The 18,771-nt window shown below is 44.2% G+C and overlaps 1 protein-coding gene across 2 annotated transcripts; it reads right to left on the reverse strand.

Annotated features, from left to right (window-relative positions):
• Nucleotides 1-988: 988 nt before the first annotated feature.
• Nucleotides 989-18,659, reverse strand: ATPSCKMT (ATP synthase c subunit lysine N-methyltransferase). Of its 2 annotated transcripts, XM_081231261.1 has the most exons (6): nucleotides 18,455-18,659; nucleotides 12,605-12,894; nucleotides 11,032-11,169; nucleotides 9,548-9,598; nucleotides 3,209-3,290; nucleotides 2,722-2,807 (listed from the first exon to the last, which is right to left on the reverse strand). In XM_081231261.1, exons 1-5 carry the CDS (start codon nucleotides 18,480-18,482, stop codon nucleotides 3,228-3,230), a joined length of 570 nt encoding a protein of 189 aa, XP_081087387.1. In that variant the 5' UTR covers nucleotides 18,483-18,659; the 3' UTR covers nucleotides 2,722-2,807; nucleotides 3,209-3,227. The 2 variants fall into 2 exon arrangements, with proteins under 2 accessions (XP_081087386.1, XP_081087387.1); XM_081231260.1 differs by lacking the exon at nucleotides 3,209-3,290 and having other exon boundaries at nucleotides 989-2,807.
• Nucleotides 18,660-18,771: the final 112 nt, after the last annotated feature.

Genomic DNA, 18,771 nt, shown 5'->3' on the forward strand with positions numbered 1-18,771 from the left:
TCCAGGTCTGTTCACAAAGGCTCCTGTTATGCTACATGACCCCTAAGCTGTCTTTCTACTGTTTTTTTTAACTTTAAATTTTATCAGGTAAGCACTTGCCTCTGATTTCAATCTGTATAGACATTTTTTGAATCCCATTTCTGACATCAAATATAGCAGCTCTCATTCCATGCCTCGTGTTGTTTGCAAATTTGATCAACATCCTTAACCTAGGAACTAAAAATCAATTAAAGACCCTGCAGATGCCATGAATCACAGAACTTCTACGAAATGGTCTGTTTTTCTCTAAGGTTACATGGCCAAGCATCATCTAATTCTCAGGAAGCTAAAGGAGGAAACCCCCAAAACGGCTAAGTCGTACATGACTCCGCAGATAGCCTGATGCCTCTACAAGTCCAGCAGGAATATGCCTAGGAAATTATGGAATACCTCCAAGGTTCCACAAAACCCAGCCTCTGCCCACCCCACCCTCCCGGCAGGGAGCTATGAGAGGTCCCTCTCCAGATGCACCCAGCCGAGTTACAGGTCTGGCTGGAATGGAAGGTGGCAGCAAGGGGCAGACACCAAAACTACACACAGTGGGAAAGAATTTGTTCTTCATAAAGAAATCAGGGACTATTGGGAAACGGATGGATGGCGACAGCTCAAAACCTGACAAATGTCCCCAGCATCCCAGCCCCTCACCCCAGTTTCTCTCTACACCACCCACTGTTTACCTCTTCCAGAGAATTCACACACAGTAACATTCACTCACCTGTTTGTTTGTCTCTCTTCTAGAACACAAATCCCATAAGATTCAGGAATCTGCATGTCATTAACCATTGAATTGGAAAAGCTTATTACACAGCAGACACTCAATAACAGTTTGCTGAATGAATGAATGAGTCCACAGTTGTTTCTCACTAAAATAAAGATCATCAAATTGATCATATTTTTATCCGTTTAGTTAAAGATGCAAACCATCTCACTTTATATCAAATCTCTCTTAAAATGGTTTGGTATTTAGGTTTCAGGTATATAATTGGGAGTTTATTTTCCGTGACACACAAGGATTATTCAATCACCATTCAATATTAATTTTTCAGATATGTGAAGCATGTCTACTCACATTCAGAGGTTTTCCTTAACTTGTCTTTATCTAAATCAGTCAAGTCTCTTCTCATAAATGAGAAATATTAAATAAATGGCTGCTTTCATAAAATAAAGAAGTGACTAACAGACATAATCTGCAACTTCTGTGAACAAGATTTTCTTTAGTGTCTAAAATAACAAACACCACTTACAGGCCACAGACTTTGTGCCATGAGTTTTACAGATCGGTCCCCAGCCCCCTATTCAGTGTATCATTATCCCAACGACAGGGATGCTCAGGAAACCAAGGGAAAGCCTCTTGTCCAAGGTCCCTGCTGATGAGGAAGCAGGAACTGAACCCAGGTCTGGCTTACACCAAAGCTCAGGACTGTTTATTTTACTATTAAATCCATACCAACTACTCCGCTACACCTTCTGTCTTCTCTGAATACCACAGTTCATCATATCTGAGATTCTGTCTATGGTGGGTGACATACAACTACATCATGAAGTACAGCACTGCCAATTACAGTGATAAGACACCACCAACTGGAAGGTACATCACAATTTCAGACATGTTAAAATGTGTATTTATAGATACACACACATACACAGCTTAGATTCAACAAAATACAGTAGTCCACTAACTTTGAAACAAATTATTCTTAATAAGTGTTATAAAATATAAATACTGGGCTTCTCTGGTGGAGCAGTAGTTAAGAATCCGCCTGCCAATGCAGGGGACACGGGTTCGATCCTTGGTCCGGGAAGATCCCACATGCTGCAGGGCAACTAAGCCCGTGCGCCACAACTACTGAGCCTGTGCTCTAGAGCCTGCGAGCCGCAACTACTGAGCCTGCCTGCTGCAACTACTGAAGTCCGCACGCCTAGAGCCCGTGCTCCACGACAAGGAAAGCCACCGCAATGAGAAGCTCACGCATCACAACGAAGAGTAGCCCCCGCTCGCCACAACTAGAGAAAAGCCTGTGTGCAGCAACGAAGACCCAACGCAGCCAAAAATAAATAACTTAATTAATTTTAAAAAAATTAAAAAGAAAATATATAAATACATCTCTAAATCCTTTAGAAAATTAATTTTGACCTAAGTACAGAAAAAAAAGAGATAAATCTCAAGTGTGAATAAAGTTACAGGAAATTGCAAACATTTACAAATGCATTCCCTCTTTTTAAATTGTTTCTTCTCATCTGTGGCATTAAAGCATGCTCTTTATAATGTGAAAAGCTGCTGACATCTCTCCCACCCATCAGCATGACCATAGCTCATCCATATTTTCACACACCTGAGTGCATGAAAAGCAGTAAGCACATTTGTTTTGAACACACCATGAAAGGGGCTTTAAATCTACCTGCTGTTCCCAACTTCTGTTTATTTTCTCCAAAAGTTAAGGAAAGCAATCATAATTTCTCATTCCATAACAAGGAAAAATATACTCTTTGCTAAAGACATAGCCTTAAGTCTCCATAAAATCAAAGACCCCCAACACTTCAGAAAACTCTCTGGATAAAGTTTATATTTGAATGATCAACTGGAAATGCACGGATCTTCAGGGCCTTTTCTTACTTCTCCTGAAAGAACTGGCATCGTAGGCCCACACGGTGTCTATCCCCTCCCCCGTGACCTGGGCTGGGGTCCAGTGTGGGAAGGGGAACCGGCAAGCAATGACTCTAGCCTCGTCCTCAAGTTCAAGCTCAAGCTTCTTCTCCAACTGCAGCATCTGTGGAGAATGACAGCCATCATTTCAGTGAGCGGGCAGTCGGAGGAAATGATTTCTCAATGTCCTTTTGTATCTGCATCCCTGAAAAAAACCTGTGCAAAATTACTGATTGTAAAAAGATTACTCCTGGGCATAAATACATCATCAAATAATCCATTAAAATACAGAAGTCACATGAACAACAGTTATAAGAATATTCTAGTATCAATTATAAAATTTGCCATTTATAGCAAATGTGTATCACAGAGTTCCACTTTCCTGACTAAAATCATGATGTGGCAGTAATTAATGTGAGAAGCAGCCTTAAATTATTTACCTACCTAAACATTTCAATCTACCCTGTCTCAATTACTTATCTTTTTCCACATTTTTAACATGTCTGAAATCAGGATACATCTTACAATTGACATTGTCTTAGAATTATAATTGGCAACATTTTTTTTCTTTCCCAACAGCAATGGTACATCTTAAAATCAACAGCACCTAAAATCAACAAAAAATGGTATAATTAGACCATGAAAAAATATACACATTCTACCAACTTGAAATATGATGAAATATTTCATAGTTTTTAAAAATGCATCCATAATACACTGATAATTAATTCTTGATAGTCAACATAACTTATAAAAAATAAAATCCTCTTATTTATCACTTTTGCATCATTTTATTACTAATCTATCTGTGAAGGAGGAGTTTTACTGCTTGCTAAGAGTACTGACATTGTAATTACGTCAGCAAATTAACAGCTGCTTAAAATTTTATCTTCAGGTTCTAAAATTATATTACCACCTTCACCTCCTACAAACATCTTTTCTACTTTATTCCTTTAATTTGTTATTTTGGAATAATTTCAAATTTATAGAAAAGTTGCAAGAATAGAGCAAAGAACTCCTGTATTCCTTTACCCAGGTTCACCAATTTTTAACAGTTTGTCTTATTGCTCTCTTCCCCTCTCTCTGAACATTTTTTCTAAACCACTTGAGAACAGGTCGCATACAACATGGCCCTTTACTCCTTGGTACTTCAGTGTTTTCTAAGAAAGAGACCCAGCACAATTATCAAATTCAGGAAATTTAACATTGTATTCCAGTAATAATAATTCCAATAGCATCCCAATTTTGTCAAATGTCCCAGTAATGTCCTTCACATTGTCCCACAGCCGGGCTCCCACACTGCATGGAGCTATAATGGTTCCTCAGCCTCCTTTAGTCTCTCACGACAATAACCTCCTTTAGGAACACAGGCCAGGGCTTCCCTTGTGGTGCAGTGGTTGAGAGTCCGCCTGCCGATGCAGGGGACACGGGTTCGTGCCCCGGTCTGGAAAGATCCCACATGCCGTGGAGCGGCTGGGCCTGTGAGCCATGGCTGCTGAGCCTGCGCGTCCAGAGCCTGTGCTCTGCAACGGGAGAGGCCACAGTGGTGAGAGGCCCGCGTACCGCAAAAAAAAAAAAAAAAAAAGAACACAGGCCAGTTATTTACCGGGCGTCCCTCTGACACCCACTCATGATGACTTGGGGCGTGCGTCCTTGGCAACGCCCCACGAGCAGGGCTGTGAACTTCGCAGGGCTCCGCAGTCCTGAGCCCACGGGGTCCTCCTGCTTTGAGGGTGACGTACCACTCGGGCAAGGAGCTTTCTGGTGTCTCCAGTGTGGTTACTACTGCTCCTGTACAATGGGTAAGCAATTGCGGGGAGACGCCTTGAGAAGATGCAAATGTCCTGTTACTCATCCAGCTGCCCCCACTCAATGCAGCATTCCTGATGACTCTGCCTGAGTCAAGTTTTACTGTAAGGATTGAAAGTGGCAATTTGCTAATTCCATCCTTCCTCCCAGATCGACAGTCAAAACGTCGAGGAATGGCTTTCCCCTCTGTCTCTCCATCACTGTAAGTGTGAACTCCTGGATTCTCACTTCATTCAATGGGTTACAACCCACCATCGTCCTTGTTTATTCTAGCACACAAATTGTCCCAGCTTGGCCACTGGGAACTCCCTCAAGCTGGCTTCTCTCTCCTGTGGATGTGCCCCATCAAACATTCTGAGCACCTCCTGCTATTTGGGCTCAACAAAATGTTCCAGGCTTTTGTATCTTCCCTTCCTCAGCCCTGGGATCAGCCATTTCTCAAACATTCCTGGTTCCTCTGAGTGAGAAGTGATATTTAGAAACCAAGATCTGAGCCAAAACTACTCCCTTCAAAAGTAACCAATTAAATCAAGATGAACAAACCAATAGGGCTTCTAGGAAAATTTTATTCCTCACCTATATATCTTTAAAGAAAGGTTTGGAAAAACTCCTCTACATGACCTATGGCTGCAGTGAGCCAGAATTCTAATTCTTCATTAGAATCAATACCAAGATAACAAAGAATAAATTCCATTAAGGAGGGAATATTTCCATTCTTTTAACAGCTAGTAAAAGACTGCTTTTTAAAAAAAATTTTAAAAAAAGGAAGTTTTGTTCCTTGAAGGAAAAAATTAAATAAGCAAAGAATAGGACAATGTGTGTTTTTCCAAAATATCAGACGTTTCTTATGGTAATTTTGTTCATAGAAAGGACAATTATAAATGTATTCACATTACCATTCTTCTTTTCTCTTTTACAGATCTTTTATTTCCAAATGACTGTCATATGCTAAGTCAAGATAAACCTACAAATGAAAGGCACTATTTCAATCATAAGAAATTAACTGACTAAATTACACATAAATATGCAACAAACCTGGGTCTTGATATCATACACAAAGAGAAGCCGTGATGTGCCATGTCCGCCTAATGAACTTCAAAATTATTCATACAATTACACGTTTCAAAGGGACACGAACTCATCGTATTCTAATTACATCTTCAAAACTTAAAACATTAGTTGAAACCAGCTCAAAGGCGTAAGACACATTAGCGAAGTACACCCGCAGCTCCGAGCTGTTTGGTCACTCCTCCCTGGAACAGGCTTCTCTTGGCTTCTGGAGTAACCCACACACACACCCGCTCTCCCCCTTCCCTCCCCTCCCCTCCCCCTCCCCTCCCCCTCCTCTCCAGTCCTTTGCTGGAGGCCTGGGCTCAGGCCTTACAGGGCTCCGGCCCCTCCCCAGGTGAGCTCAGCCACTCCTCGGCTTCAACTCCTGGCACTAATGCCCCACGAGCCCTCCCTCCCGTGCCCCAGACTCCTGGCGTCCACCGCCGCCCACCTGATGTACCCACACGCGTCCCAGACTGCTCAGGCCACGTGGAATTCCTGGTCTCCCCTCCCACCCCTGCACACTCTGCCTACAGCTTTCCGGGCTCAGCCAACTCCAGCAGCTCAGGCCAAACACCTCGGGGCTCCCTGGGCTCCTCCCTCCCTCATGACCCCACCTGGATCTGCCTGCTCACCCTGTTGGTTCTCTCCTCACGACGCATCCAGAATTGGACCACCTCTCACCAGCTGCTCCATCGACGGCCCGGATGCCTGCCAAAGCTCAGACCCCCCTGGCTCCTCTCTGTCTGCTCCCCATGGCAGCCTGTGTCCTTCCCGCCCAGCCCTTATCTCCTCTCGGAACCCACCTCTCCCCCACTCCCCTCCTCCCGCCCACCTCCCTGCTGCTCCTGGAACCTGCAGGCACACACCCCTCAGCGCCTCTGCCTTCGCAGTGGCTGTTCCTCTGCCTGGACCGCTCTTCCCGACCACCCGGCCACACGGCTCCCCCCTCGCCTCCACGGGTCCCCTTTTCAGGACAGTCTCTGCCCCGTCCCTCTCTCGCTTCAGTTAGCCCGACGGCACTGACCCCGTTTTATCGTAGGACATATTCTGTCAGTACACAGACATCTCACTGAGTATCTGCTCTCCCCACTAGCATATAAATACCTTGGGGCGAGGATGTTTTTCTTTTTCATCCACTAAAGTATTCCAAGTGAGCAGAACAGGGTCTGGTGCTTAGTGGGCCCTGAATAAACACTTGCTGAATGAATGAATGAATGATAAATGATTCGGTCATGAATCATGTTTCTTGATCAGAACATGATGACAGTATTTTCACTCATCAAGTCATAACAGGATTCATAACTAAAATTAAAGGAGTCATCCTTTGAAGTTACGAAACTTAACAGCCCACTGGAAGAGTGTACTTAATGGGTATATTTATACGATATTCATCCGTTCGTCTGACACACGTTTCCTGGGCCATCACTGGGCCGGGTGCTGCTGAGCTGGAGGTCTGGCAGCGAAGACGGCAGGCCCGCCCTGCTCCCGAGCTCACAGTGTGCGGTGCCCGTGGCCGACAGCACCAAAGCCATCGCACAAGGAAACGTGCGGCCATGTGTCCTCAGAGAGAGGAAAGGGCTCTGGAAGTCGGGGGTGCTGGGGCTTGTCTCACAGGGCGATCAGGGACGGGTCCTCGAAGGAAAAGACATCCGACCTGCAAGTGCTGAGCAGACGCTCCCTAACCAGGCCCAGAGCTGGGGGCACTGAAGTCAGAGGGAAGGACACACACAGCCCCACACAGTGCGGTTTAAGGGCCAAGAGAAGGATGGAGCTGGCGTGCAGAGGGCTGTTGGAAGCAGGACCACTCGGGCCAGGTGGAGGGCCGGGCCTTACCCTCCCTGCTTTCAAGTAGCAAGAAGTCACAGAAGGGTTTTCAACAAGGACACAACGGATCTGTCCCACATTCCAAAAAGACACCCTTGGGGCATGAGCTTGTGTTAAGTGCGGCTGTTTACCATCCTAGCACTGGCCTGCCAGGCCCACCGGCACCCTCACTCCTGCTACGCTGGACACACAACCAGGATGAAAGGTCAGGGCCGCTCTCATCTGAGCTACCACTGCACAGAGCTGCTACGAAGCACCGGCCCGGTACCAGGAGCAGAGTGCGGATGTGTAACACCAGGGTCCCCACCTCTGAAGCTCCCTAAGCGTCCTCCGGCTTCTCCCGGCCTACGTGTGCTTCAGTTGCCACTGGAAACCTTTCCTGCCATGCTGGCTTTGTCCAGCCACCGTGCCACTGCCAGGAAACTGGCCAGGGAAATGCATTCTATTAACAGAAAATGGCATGATGGGGCCCAGACAGGTTGAAGAACTTTCCAGCGCTCACACGACCCACAGAGGGCCGACCCGACCCCGTGAGTCCCCCGGGAGCACTCCCCTCCGCTCACTGCCTCCACGTAGGCAAAGCTTGACAAGGGGGAAAGCAGGGCCCTCCACCTGGAAACCGGGGCCCCCAGACCCACAGAGGCCATCTGGGCCCTGCACCCCGATCGATCCCCCTGCATGGAAGAGTCCAGGTTGGCTGAATCCCTCTTATTCCAGGGAAAGTGGGTGCTTCGTGTATTTCACCTGCTCTCTTTTTCTGGGAACAGTGAAATGCTGCAAGTTCCTTATTTAAGATTTCTCTGTGTACAGAAGAATGGACAATAATCATAACAGTATTCTTCAAAATAACAGACGCTTATTTCCCTTGAGTGGACAGTTCCCAAAACTGACTACAAACGTGGTTAGAAGCACAAGGAACTAGAGCCCAGCAAAGGCCACTGCTGCCCCCCACTGGGCCACAGCTGCTGCTGCAGCCACCACCGGGCCTCTCAAGACAGCGAGGAATAAATATCAACGTTCTATGTTTAGAAAGTACAGATTTCAAATTAAAGCTATTTGCCCCAAAATGCTAATTATTCCAAAAGAATGCCTAAACTTCACAATAAGTAGAAAATAACCATCAAATTCCATAGCAATTCTATGATCCTAAATAGTTTTTTTTCTTTTTTTTTAATAACCAGGGATCATGGCCTTTCTACCTCTTTTCATTTCTGTAACAGAAGTGTAGATGCGGAGGTTTCATCTTAATTTTAGGCTTGCTAAGAATTACAAACATATAAACTCCTGTCACTTTCAAGAATATCTAACAAAAGCACTTCTAAATAGACTTTTTAAAGAAAATGGCATCGCACTGAAAGTCCTAACAGTAAGACAAAACTTCTCCAGTGTTGAGACATCTTAAACAAAAATTAAGGTATGAATAAGAAGGCATAACAACAAAAAAAGTAAATTTCTTTCTTTTTTAAATTAAAAACCATATCAGTCATACAGTGGCATTTCGGCAAACATGCAATTTTACCAAGGTTATTATGGCTACAATTATATACTTTGAAACGTGAAGGGGGATTTCTTACTATGGTCTGTAAACCAACAAATACAATGAAAGCATCCCATTCTGGTCACCTTTCCAAAGGCTAAATTTAGGATCATTTTCAGTCTAATGCCGCAGCATTTTCACTTGTGAAAGTACAGAGTCAGAGTTCAATACAAATCAGTCAACTGAGGTCAACTGAAACTAGTCAATGCTCATCCACCCTGAAAATCATCTCACTGCAAAATCCAAGGAATGATCAACTCAAAGGGAACATCCCCTTAACTTTCCCAAGTGATTTCAGCAGAATATAAGTGGGTGAACGTGAAAATATCCACCCATACTAGACACCAGGAGCTCATAAAGCCGTTTTCAGACTGGAATTTTTAGGGCTTAGGTAGATCACTGAGACCTTTATCTGAAGCAAAAGTTTTAAACTACCAGACTGGATCTTTTATGATTAATCTTCTAGGGCCCTGAAGTACTTTGTTAAACCAATGATCTAAAATCCAATGTTCCCTCAGAATCTCGGGAGGCTGTCATTTTGCACATGGGGGAGCAGGCCAGAGAGAGGTGGTCTGTTCGGGCTGGAAGCCCCCTCATAACCTAGAGCCAAACACGCAGGGGGCAGGAGAGTGCATACTCACCATCTGGGGCACACCAAAGATAACAACGTTTGAGTACTGCGAAAAAGTGACCTAAAGGGGAGGGAGAAAACAATTCACAGGTTAATTTTTGAAGGCCAAACGTTAGCTTAAGTTTTATTTCAAACTGAGTAGCAATTTCCCATTTCACCCAACAGTGCGTTTTTGCAAAGAGTGGCCCTTTTTAAGATTTCCCACGTTCACACTTTCACCCGTGTTAGTTCATCTGTTACAGTTTTCCACAAGTTTCCTGTAAGTTATCTCATCTCATCTTCACAGCCACTCCGTGCAGGGCCGCCCGGGGTCAACTGTCAGAAAGGCAGTGACTCATCCAGTGACCACTGTTGCCCATCCAGGTAGCCCACTTTCTACTCCACTCTCTACCAGATGAGCTTAGCAAGAGCCCAAGGGATTTCAGAACCACCTGTTTTTCCTGTTGAGCCATCCTTAGAATTCTAGTCCCCCTCCTCTTCTCTAAAATACTAAGTAAAAAATGCAATGAAATGGTCTTTAGTTGGAAAACTGGGGGGAAAAGTGCTTTGCCAGTCAAAATTCTTAGTGCCCAATGAAAGTTTTATTTACTCTATGGAGAGATCACTTATGTATATACAGAATAAAAACAATGCAAGCGAAACTCGAGTGAATTTTTATAAGCTACTGATGACAATATTACAATGGGAAATTCTTATTTAAGAAAAAGCATTTTATGGAGCATTCCTAAAGCAAAATTACAGGGCACTTTTTAGAGAACAAGTAAACTTGGAAGTATCTTGTGCTTTATGAAGACAGGAGGGAACCATGACAGCATTGTTGGTGGATCCCTTCTTTTCTCCTGCACCATCTCTGTCTCTCTCTAGGTATGTATACACATACACACACACACTCACACACATGCACACACTCACACACTCGCACACACGTAAACCACACATGTACACACTCACACATAAATATATACATTCAAGACACACACTCACACACATACACAAACTCACACGCACATACACAGTCTCACATACATACATATACACACACATATACACATACATACACACACATATATATACTCACATAAACATACAGTCTCACACACATACACACACACACATACATACACAAACACACACACACACCTACTATTTATCAAGAATGACATTAACAAGTTAATGCCTATACTACGATGTATAAGACTTCCAAAAGAGACCCAAATCTTATCACTGCATAATAAACAGAAATGAGAACTTTTTCATTGAGTGAATAAAATGTTAGTATTCACATGACCTGTAAGTTATAACCTGAAGTTTCAACTCTAAAGTAGGGTTGACTTGTAAAATGTATCAATTTAAAAGATGTTCACATTTCATTATGCTGAAATATACACTTATATTTCTTCTTCTTTTAATACATCTTCAGTTTTCAGTCATACTGATCATGAATTATAAAGTTTGGGGGTGGAGTTTCCTAGCACCATCCTCTGCCTTACTTACCTTCCACAAGTCTGAGATGTAAAATTTGGCCGATGCCTGCACCCCTTCCCGCCGAGCGCAGTATCTGGAGTACCAGACGAGCCAGGGGTTTAATTCATAACCCACAGCTGTGAATCCTTCCTTTGCAGCTGCTATTACCTGTGGGGAGAGGCCATGTTCAAAATAAGAAAAACATCAACTCACATGGTCAAATGATACGAAAACTTCCGATTTATGGTCTATAATCATAAAACATCCAATCAAAAGGTGTTTGTTCAAGACACCATTTAAAGGTGGAGCTCTGGGCTTCCCTGGTGGTGTCGTGGTTGAGAGTCCGCCTGCCGATGCAGGGGACACGGGTTCGTGCCCCAGTCCGGGAAGATCCCACATGCCGCGGAGCGGCTGGGCCCGTGAGCCATGGCCGCTGAGCCTGCGTGTCCGGAGCCTGTGCTCCGCAACGGGAGAGGCCAAAACAGTGAGAGGCCCGCGTACTGCAAAAAAAAAAAAGATGGTTCTCTCAAAATCGACAACAGGTAAAAGCAAAATGGAATGAGCCAGAATAAAGTCAAGTGCCGAGTGCCCCCGGCCTCCAAAGGTGAGAGGGACGGTGGGCTGGGCTGGGGTCTCTGCTCACCCTGTTTTGCCACCACAGTTCAAGGGAGCAGCCCTGAAGGAACTGTCCCATCTACAGCAATTTCCCAAGTAACTACAGTGTCACCCCTTTGCCATTTTCTTAGAAACCAGAAAGAGACCATCCAGAGATGTAAAGCGTTCATATCTGGATTTTAAAATGTCCTCCTAGTTAATATATCCATCTCCTGATTTCTTCAAAACAAGTCACTCTTGCTGATTATTCCAGGTCACTACCATGAACCTGCAGGGTCCACGTCAGCAGGGGCAGTGAAAGGTGCTGTACGCTGCTGGTTTCCACACTAAATGTTTCCAGAACACGAGCCTATACTTCTATACTTCTGCTACCCTCACTTTCTGCTCATCATCCGAGCAGAGGCCTAAAGATGGTGCCACCTTGCCCAGCGAGGGACACCGCTGGCCAGTCAGTGGCTTTGAGTCTTTATTTATAGGTTCCCAGCTGGGGTCACAATGAGCTGAAGTCACTGAAAGTCTGATTTTTGGATAAGTGGGGCTCAACACCTTGGCTCTTCCCTATTTAACTCAATATTACGACACAGGAATTATGATACTTGTATAAATACAGGTAAATGTAGAAGTATTTATGATGCAAAAAAATGTAAAACAAACTACATGACTTAACATGTTTCTTCTGGTTATGCCACCTCTACTGCCTAAGTTTTTTAATGGACAATTTCATAATTACAAATTAATTGTTCCTTTTTACCTGGCAGATCTACAGTGCACTTTCGCCTTTAAGAAAAGTTAAATCTGAGAAAAATAAATTCCAAAATCCTGCTGGAGGGCTTAGAAGTTCAGCCAAACAAACACAAAATTAAATGACTACTTTATTAGGCTGTCAATTTAGCAAGTCTTTGCATAAGCCTCACAAGAAATGTGAAACAAATTTTAAACCTTAAAACCTAAAAAACCATAAACCTTAAAACATCTTCACGTAACTCACGATACGTCCGTCGCCGCTACCGATGTCTACCAGGGGTCCTCTCCTGCATCGCAACATTTTCACAACATTTTCAATCTGCTTTGCAGTTGCAGGTACAAAAGGCAAACAGATTCTTCGGAGGGCTGGTGTTATAAACGGTGTGGCCACGGCGTACACGGCCACCAGCGTCCCCCCAACAATGCCAGGAAGTAAGAACCCCCAGTTGCTTTTCTTCAAACTACTGCCCTCAAGACTTGTAGCTGGAACACATACTGACTGCCTTTCTTCTTTAAGTGTTTCTGGGGGTGTCCCTGGATTGAGAGCAAGCAGAAAAGATACATGTAGCACCAAATCGGAAATCCAATGTAGTGGGGTTTTTTTTACAATTCTTATTGACAAATAAACTCATGCTTTTTAAAGGATAATTTTGCTCAATACAATTTGAATTACAAATGTAGAATTCCACAATGAGTTCTAGAGTCCAGCAACTAAAGTGTTTTACAGAAAATTATTTAATACTCATGGAAGACTAAAACCTTTTCTTTCCAACATATTGATTTTTTTTTCTAGGCATCATCCTTAGAAAACAATGTGTTCCAATCTATTTGGTATTTTATGAATCAGTATCCATTAATTCAAATATTAACTACGTACTCCATATTTTTATGGTTCAGAACAAAGCCCCATAAAGAAATAAGCATGAAAATGTCTGATTATCACCCTATTTCAGAGAGGATGAAAGTATTCTACATCAAAATTGGTCAGGCATCAATAATCCAGTTGTACAAATTCAATTCTGAAGTAACAGAGGAGACAAAATTCAGGTTTTACTAAATAGGGTAATAAGGAGATTTTTAAAGCAGATCCATAAAGAACAGAAAATAAAATAAGCATTTCAATGCTATCACAAGTACAGAATAAAGCAAACTCTAGTCACTGATTACAGAGGAAACAAATGGTAACTGGCATAACCTCCTCTTGAGTTTTATCCTTTAGCACATATTCCTAATAGGATCTCAAGTTTTTTAAGCTGAAATTGACTTGAAGTTAATTTCTAAATGGATTAATGATGAGCACAGCACAGAGCGAAGGGCACGGCTGCAGAGGCTGCCAAGGTGAGGACCCTGGCTCCGCCCCTCACTAAGAGCTGTGACCCTTCACCTCTCCGAACCTCAGTCTCCTCCTCTGTAAGGTGAGGATCATGGGATCCTTGGGAGGATGAAACAAGGGGATACGGGAATAGCACTCAGAGCAGCGCCCAGCACTTGAACCCCACAGGGAACAAGACCATCGCTGCCCTGAACCAGCGCTCGATCTCACTGAGGCGCTAAGACCAAAACCACAAGAATCTGTAGGAAAAAGGAGAGTGAGAGGAGGGGCGACAACAGAGTCTTATCCATCGAAGACATTAGTGTTCATAGTTTTGGCGTTAGTAAGCCATACAAAAGGCCCACTGGGTTAGTCTCCTGCTGCTGCTGTAAGAAATTACCACAAAGTTGGTGGGTTAAAACAGCATGCAGAGCTGATGAGGATGATTATAATTTTTGTGACTTTCTGTTTGAATTAAAAAAAAAAATCCAACAAGGACTCAGAGGCAAAAAATATACCAATCAATGTTCACTGCAGAGTAAAGGCGCTGTTACAGTGGAGGATTACTGGACTGAATGTCAATATTATGACACTGTGTGAGTGTGTTTCGTGTGTGGTAATTGCAATCATTGTTGCTTTTGTTGTGGTCATCCATTTACAATGCTTGGTGTCAGTCTATTTACCTCTTGTAAAAATAAAATACAGTGTGTGTGTGTGTGTGTGTGTGAAAATAAATAAATGAATAAAAACACGCATTTATTAACGTACAGTTCTGGAGGTCAGATGTCTGAAACAGGCTGGCTGTGCTGTGTTCCTTCTGGAAGCTCTAGCGTAGGATGGGCCAGTCGCATGCCTCGGCCACTGGTCCCACATCGCTCAACCTCTGATTCCATCGCGACACCTCCTCTGACAGCCCTGCCCCCTTTCCTTTATAGGAAAGGGATCCTCCCCTTGTGAGCACACTGGCCCACCCAGACAAGCCAGGATAATTCCCCCACGTCAAGGTCCTTAACTTAACCACATCTGCCAACTTGCTCCCCAGGTAGGGCCTCGCAGGGTCCGGGGATTCACACATGGACCTATTTCCGCCTACCATACCCAGGAGATGTGGTAATCCGTCACAGCTGTGGTGAGGTCCAAATGTGGACGCAGGACACACCAGAAGCTGGCCCACGGCTGTGAGTCACTGCTTGGGGGGGGGGCGGGGGAAGGAGCTGACCCACCTCAGCATCTTCCGCTCGGTGGAGCTTTGTTGTTGATGCCCGAGGTCCCCTAAAGTGAGTTTTACAACTAGTGTCAGGGAGGAAAACCAATTCAGACACAACAACAAAAGTCTATTGCTGATGCAGGCGATGGAAGTAAAGTAAAAGTAAAGTTTAGGAAAGTGATTGTGTTTGATAGAAAGCAAGAGTTTTAAATACATTCTCATTTATACTTTTCAGCATCGTATGGAGGAACTTACATGCTAATAGAAGTGCGTTTGATTTTTGTATTTTTAAAGTCAAGGCACATCTGTCATGCCTTGTGTAAAATCCTCCTGCAGGCATTCCAATTGTAGAGGACAGTGGTTAGGAAGATTCCAGCCACACAACTCTGGAGTCTCAGAACTGAACAGGTTGTGTGGCACTAGTTAAGTTGTTGCTAAGGCTCAGTTTCCTTGCTTGTAAGATTCTAAAATAATACTATCCTTACAGAGTTACTGGGTCAGTTAAATAAACAATGCATATAAAGCCCTTAGCACAGCCCGAGAGAGAAAGTGATGACTACTAGCCACTATTATTACTACTCTCAATTCTACCACGGGAGGGCTCAATAATTTTTACCAGCTTTATTGAGATGTAATTCACATATCATACAATTTGCCCATTTGATGGGTACAATTCAAAGGTTCTTAGTAGATGTAGATATGTGCAACCATCACCATAGTTAAATTCAGAACTTTTTCATTACTTCCGGAAGGAACCCCTTAGGCTTTAGCCATCACCCCCCATCCTCCCACTCCCCCTCTGGCCCTAAGCAGCCACAAATCTGCCTTCTGTCTCTAAAGAAAGCAGACTTTCATGAATGAAATCATACAGCACGTGGTTTTTGTGAGTGACTTTTCACCTAGCATAATGTTCTCAAGATTCATCCATGTTGTACCATGTATCAGCACTTTATTCCTTCTTATGGCCCAATATTTAATATTCCACTGTATGGATAGCCCACATTTTGTTTATCCATTTGTCTGTTGATGGACTGTTTCTCTAGTCAGCATAAGCCAATAGGGAGTTGATTAGACCAACACGCGTCAGATGACCCAAACTGTTTCACCTGTGTACACATGGGCCCTTCAACTTAATCAGCAAAAAATGTGATGAAGAACTCCTGGTCTTCAGGGCCCCCATCAGCCTGAGTGAGTGGTGGGGGCCCAGTGGAGGCAGTTACAAGACAGGTTGTGAGAGATGCTCTAACGTGTACCAAACGCCATGGGAATACGACAGGAGGTGGAGGAAAGACTGATCCCAATGATGGAACCGGGAAGGTGTCGGCAGAAACAGAATCTGAGTGGAGCGTGAGGGTACAGGTTTCCCCCACTGTCCAAAAGCAGAGTGTTTCTATGAAATCTTTCGTAAGCCAAACGGCTTAAAGCAAAAGAAATCTAGGTGAAGCACGGATGCTCCCAGACACAGTTCAGGGCTGTGGCGGCTGGATGCTGAGTGTGGTTCCTGGGGAAGGAGCCTGGCGGGGCTGTTCCCGCTGCCGGGGTGCACACTGCCGCCGGGACAGCTCCCTGCAAAACTAGCTCAGCACGCTGCGTTCCCTTTTCCCCTTCTGTCATGAAAGAAAAACCTTCTTTGGACTCCTTTCAGTTTGGGAAAACAGGGGCTGAGGTAGGCTTTTCACAAAAGCAAAGTGGTGTAAAGTTCATTTTCAAAAAGCAAAGGATGCCTGTATTAGAAAAGGGACATTCTCAAAAGAAGGACGGACGCCTTGGAACCAAGGCGTGGAAGGCGGGAGAGCAGTTTGATGAGCACAGGGTGGGAGATAAAACAGGAAGGACGGGGGAGCCCTTGAACTTCAGGTTAAACATGTACTTTATTCTTATGCACTGGGATGAAACTTTCTGAGCAAAAGCACTACAGTATTTGTGTTTTTAAAAAAGTCAACACTGGCAGCAGTGTATCCCTTGATGAAATCACTCAATCTTCTGTGTCAAGTTTTTAGACCTGCAAAAGTCCTTCAACGTCACAAAAATTTGCATGAGTTTTTGAAGAAGTTACTGTGTAAATCCAATGTATATATCCAAAATATTGCTATGTCCGTTCAGTAAAAAATGTATTGATTTTTATCAGTGAAAACCAATCCTTAAAGATTCAAAGCTAAAATCAAGACTGCTTCTACAAATGTCTAATTCTCTGGATGGAACATGTTAGATTCAGTCTACTTACTGTCATATAAATGACATAAGATTTCTGTCACATGTGCTCTTTTGAACATGGCAGCATCCCTTTACATGAGAGCTGTGGGGACCACTGGCTATTTTTGAGCACTTGGAGGGAGCCAGTAGTTGAAAGTAAATGACCCAAAAAAGTGAACTTCTGTCGTCTCCAGGCTTGCCTAGTGACTGACTTCTGATAATGGTTGAAAATCTCAATTTTCAGTGACACATTTGGGTCAGCCAAAGTTACAGGCAGTGACAGAGGCACAAAAAGGTACAGGGTTCTTATCCAAGTTCAAGCCAAAGGAAAAAGGCCAGGAAGAAAGGCCAGGCCTTTTGGGGATTGGGACCTGCCGTTTGTTTAAAGTGGGGTTTATATTTGAACGTCACAATATTTTAGGGCTGTTCACCATGTACTTGCATATACATACAGGCTGAAAAGCTACAGCATATATTTTATGTCCCTTTAACGTATATTATTTTGTCCCTTAAGAAGCCTTTTTTGTACTGGTCTAACGTCATTTGTGTCTTTTTGAAATAGAGAATGTATTGACATTAGAAAAAAACTTTTTTTCCATGTTTTGACAGGAAATAAACTGCACAGGGGACATCATTAGACATTCCCTATACTTCAGCACAATCTAATGAACCAAATGGATTACAGGATTCATCACTGTGAATGAGGAAACACTGACTTGGCCAAGCCAAAGTGAACTGAGACCAGAAGCCAAAATGTCCTCGGAGCATCACTTAAGTGGACCAAGCATCAGGAGAGGTTAAATGATCACCACCAACCATCCAGTGACAAAGCCACTTCTTAACTTTCAGGCCACGGTTAAATGTTTAAACCCACGCATTCATTTCAATATCTGAGCAGCCGATAAAGGCTAAGAATAATACAGCAGGGTAAGTCCCTATTCTACAGCAGGTGGAGTGCAGGGAGACTGGAAACCCATAATAAATAAGTCCTCCGAGGAAAAAGCAGCAGAGGGGATTCAGAGGACCTTAGTTAGATAGGGTTGCCAGGAAAAGATCTTTCAGAGGCAGCACAATGCAGGGCTTCAGAGTGGGACTCTTAGCCCAAGGCAAGGCCATTTTGCTTCTTACTAGCTGGGTAACTCTGGGCAAGTTACTGGAGTATTCGTGCAAAACGGTGATCTCTTTAACAAACACAAATACAAACAAACCTTTTTAACAAACACATAATACAAACAAACAGAGCCTGCTAGGGACCAGGCACTGTTCTCCCTGAATCCGTAAAGCAGCCGTAAACAGAGATGCTACTGTTATTATTGCCATTTTTGCAGACAAGTCACTTCTCCAAAGACACAGCTAATAGGTGGCAGAGCTGTGATCCCCACCCGGACAGTATGACTCCAGTGCCCACATCTCAGATGACGGTTCCGGATTAAGTGAGTTATTCGCTCTGAAGCGCTGAGAACAGTTCCTGGTGGCCAGATACCAGGACCGGCACAGGCACGCGCCGCAGGCACAAGCACTGAGCACCAAACCCCAGACCTCGAGCCCGAGCAGCGGCCCCGCGGCTCCCCGTTCCGCCGCGCCGACACGGACCTGCTGCGTCGCTGACATCCCGGCTAACTGACCACCAGGCCCAGGAGGCCCACGCCGCCCACGCCGCGCCTGCGCCCACGCCCGCACCCAGAACACACCACCACGC

Source organism: Mesoplodon bidens (assembly GCF_964165515.1).
Source record: "Mesoplodon bidens genome assembly, chromosome: 4".
NCBI classification, from domain to species: Eukaryota; Metazoa; Chordata; class Mammalia; order Artiodactyla; family Ziphiidae; genus Mesoplodon; species Mesoplodon bidens.

Excerpts from the sequence above, each read along its gene's own strand:
- ATPSCKMT (XM_081231260.1), bottom strand. The coding sequence starts at position 18,482 with ATGTGGGCACTGGAGTCATACTGTCCGG. Across the intron at positions 12,895-18,454 it reads ACTGGAGTCATACTGTCCGG|GGACACCCCCAGAAACACTT; the intron begins GTGGGGATCACA and ends CTCTCAATCCAG. Across the intron at positions 2,808-9,547 it reads TCTTTGGTGTGCCCCAGATG|ATGCTGCAGTTGGAGAAGAA; the intron begins GTGAGTATGCAC and ends CATTCTCCACAG.